This window comes from Octopus bimaculoides, chromosome 1 (genome assembly GCF_001194135.2).
Source record: "Octopus bimaculoides isolate UCB-OBI-ISO-001 chromosome 1, ASM119413v2, whole genome shotgun sequence".
Lineage (NCBI taxonomy): Eukaryota > Metazoa > Mollusca > Cephalopoda > Octopoda > Octopodidae > Octopus > Octopus bimaculoides.
The window spans coordinates 121002855-121004600 of record NC_068981.1 but is presented as its reverse complement, the minus strand read 5'-3'; the positions used below and the strand labels follow the sequence as shown (position 1 = coordinate 121004600).

General features: G+C 35.8%; 1 protein-coding gene across 1 annotated transcript in view; it reads right to left on the bottom strand.

The window, feature by feature from the left end:
- LOC106872789 (uncharacterized) overlaps nucleotides 1-1746 on the bottom strand; it is a 423364-nt gene that overhangs the window by 11226 nt on the left and 410392 nt on the right. Inside the window, exon 22 of the mRNA XM_052969923.1 lies at nucleotides 1494-1533. Coding sequence (XP_052825883.1) covers nucleotides 1494-1533 — 40 coding nt within the window. The remainder of the gene's footprint in view (nucleotides 1-1493; nucleotides 1534-1746) is intronic.

Sequence of the window (1746 nt, the reverse complement as noted above, 5' to 3'; positions counted from 1 at the left end):
TATATATATAGTGAGAAATTACAAAACAACAAAAGACGAAGATGTATTAGTTTAACGCTCGGGAAGTGAGAAAGTCTTTTATGTTTTGAGCATACGCTCTTCAATAGACAGGAACACAGAAATAAACAGGGCGAGAAAATACAAAAAAGTTTAGTGGCTAGTGCTCTATCATGGCAAATGCTGGACAGAGGGGTCTCACAGGAAAGCTAGGAAGAAGGGGAGATAATAAAGTAGTGGTGATCCCAAAACGAAATTCTGAAAGGTGGCATTTCAACAGGTCTTTATGAATACTGTGTGGATAATTTATTTCTATTACTTTTATGTTAGAAGTGAAAATGGAGAAAAATGAGATATATGTGAACATGATGAATGAAAAACAAGTACTGGGGGGGGGGGGGTAGATGTAGTAATGGAATAAAGGGGTAGGGTGAGTCCAATTATGTATGGGAGTGAAGAGTAGCAGAACAGATATATAGATACACTGGCCAAGGGAAGGATATGTGAAACAGGACTTGAATTCTCTAGAACAATTGACTGAAAGAATACAGTGAAATTAACACTGGGAGTGGAAAATCCAACATTTCAGTCAGAATCCTTCTTCTGGAAAATGTTGAGAAGAGAATAAAGGAAAGACAGCAGACGTTTACAACTTTGGAAATGGAAAGATTGGCTGCAACTGATGAGGAATGCAAGTAAGTGTGAACTTCATACATAGAAAGGAGAGAAATAGAAGGGAGAGATTTTGTCAGAGAAGTAGAAGGAAAGAGAAATGAAGTGAGAAGAAGCAATTGTTTGCTTGGGTGAGGTGGAGGGAAAAACTGAGGTGAGGTGAGTTGAAGGATAAGAAAGGGATTACTGAACTGAGATGGTGTAGGAGTAGAAGGAAAAACATTCATTTAACTCTTTAGCATTCAGATTACATGTGCCCCTTCACTGCATGTGGTGAGTGGCTTTATGCCAGGATTGCATTATTCTGGATACACAGGACTCCTAGCTTTGTAAAGATGGTAATGTCTAATTGAGGAAAGTATGGCTATTTCTAGAAGTGTGAGCAACTGTACAGTGAATATGATGATGCTGTGAGCTTTCACAGGGCCTCTGAGAAACTATTGAGATGAGAGAAATAAGGCACAACTCCAAATTATCTTCAGAATAAAGGTTACTCCAGATGTTTGTATAAGAAGGATTCCAACTAACAGCCCCTAATGTTTAGATAATAATGCTAAACCTAGGAATGAATTGAATCTTCCAACTATGACTGATATTGTCAATCAGACAGGTTTCCTCACAATTTCCATCTACCCAACTCCATTCATATATCCATGAGAGAAGACACCAATCTCAGGTGCTGTGCATTACAAATGAACCCAAAGTCATGTAACTGTGAAACAAACTACTTAAACACATAGTCATGCCAATACCAAATTGTAATGAAGATAAATATTGGTAATTAGTAAATGTTGAAAGTAGAAAGAATAAGAACATAACATTACCTGGTTGAAGCAAGGCTTAGTTCAAGCAGTTTGGGGAATGCTGAAAGAAAACAATATTAGGTTGTATATGCACATATATACATAAACATACAAACATAAATAAATACAGACAGCTTTCAAATATTGTATAGTCACTCTCAGACAGCACTTGCTAAACAAGAGCAGTGAAAATAAATACATTAATTGTGTGTGTGTATATATGTATATATATATATGTATATATATGTATATATATATATATATATATATATAT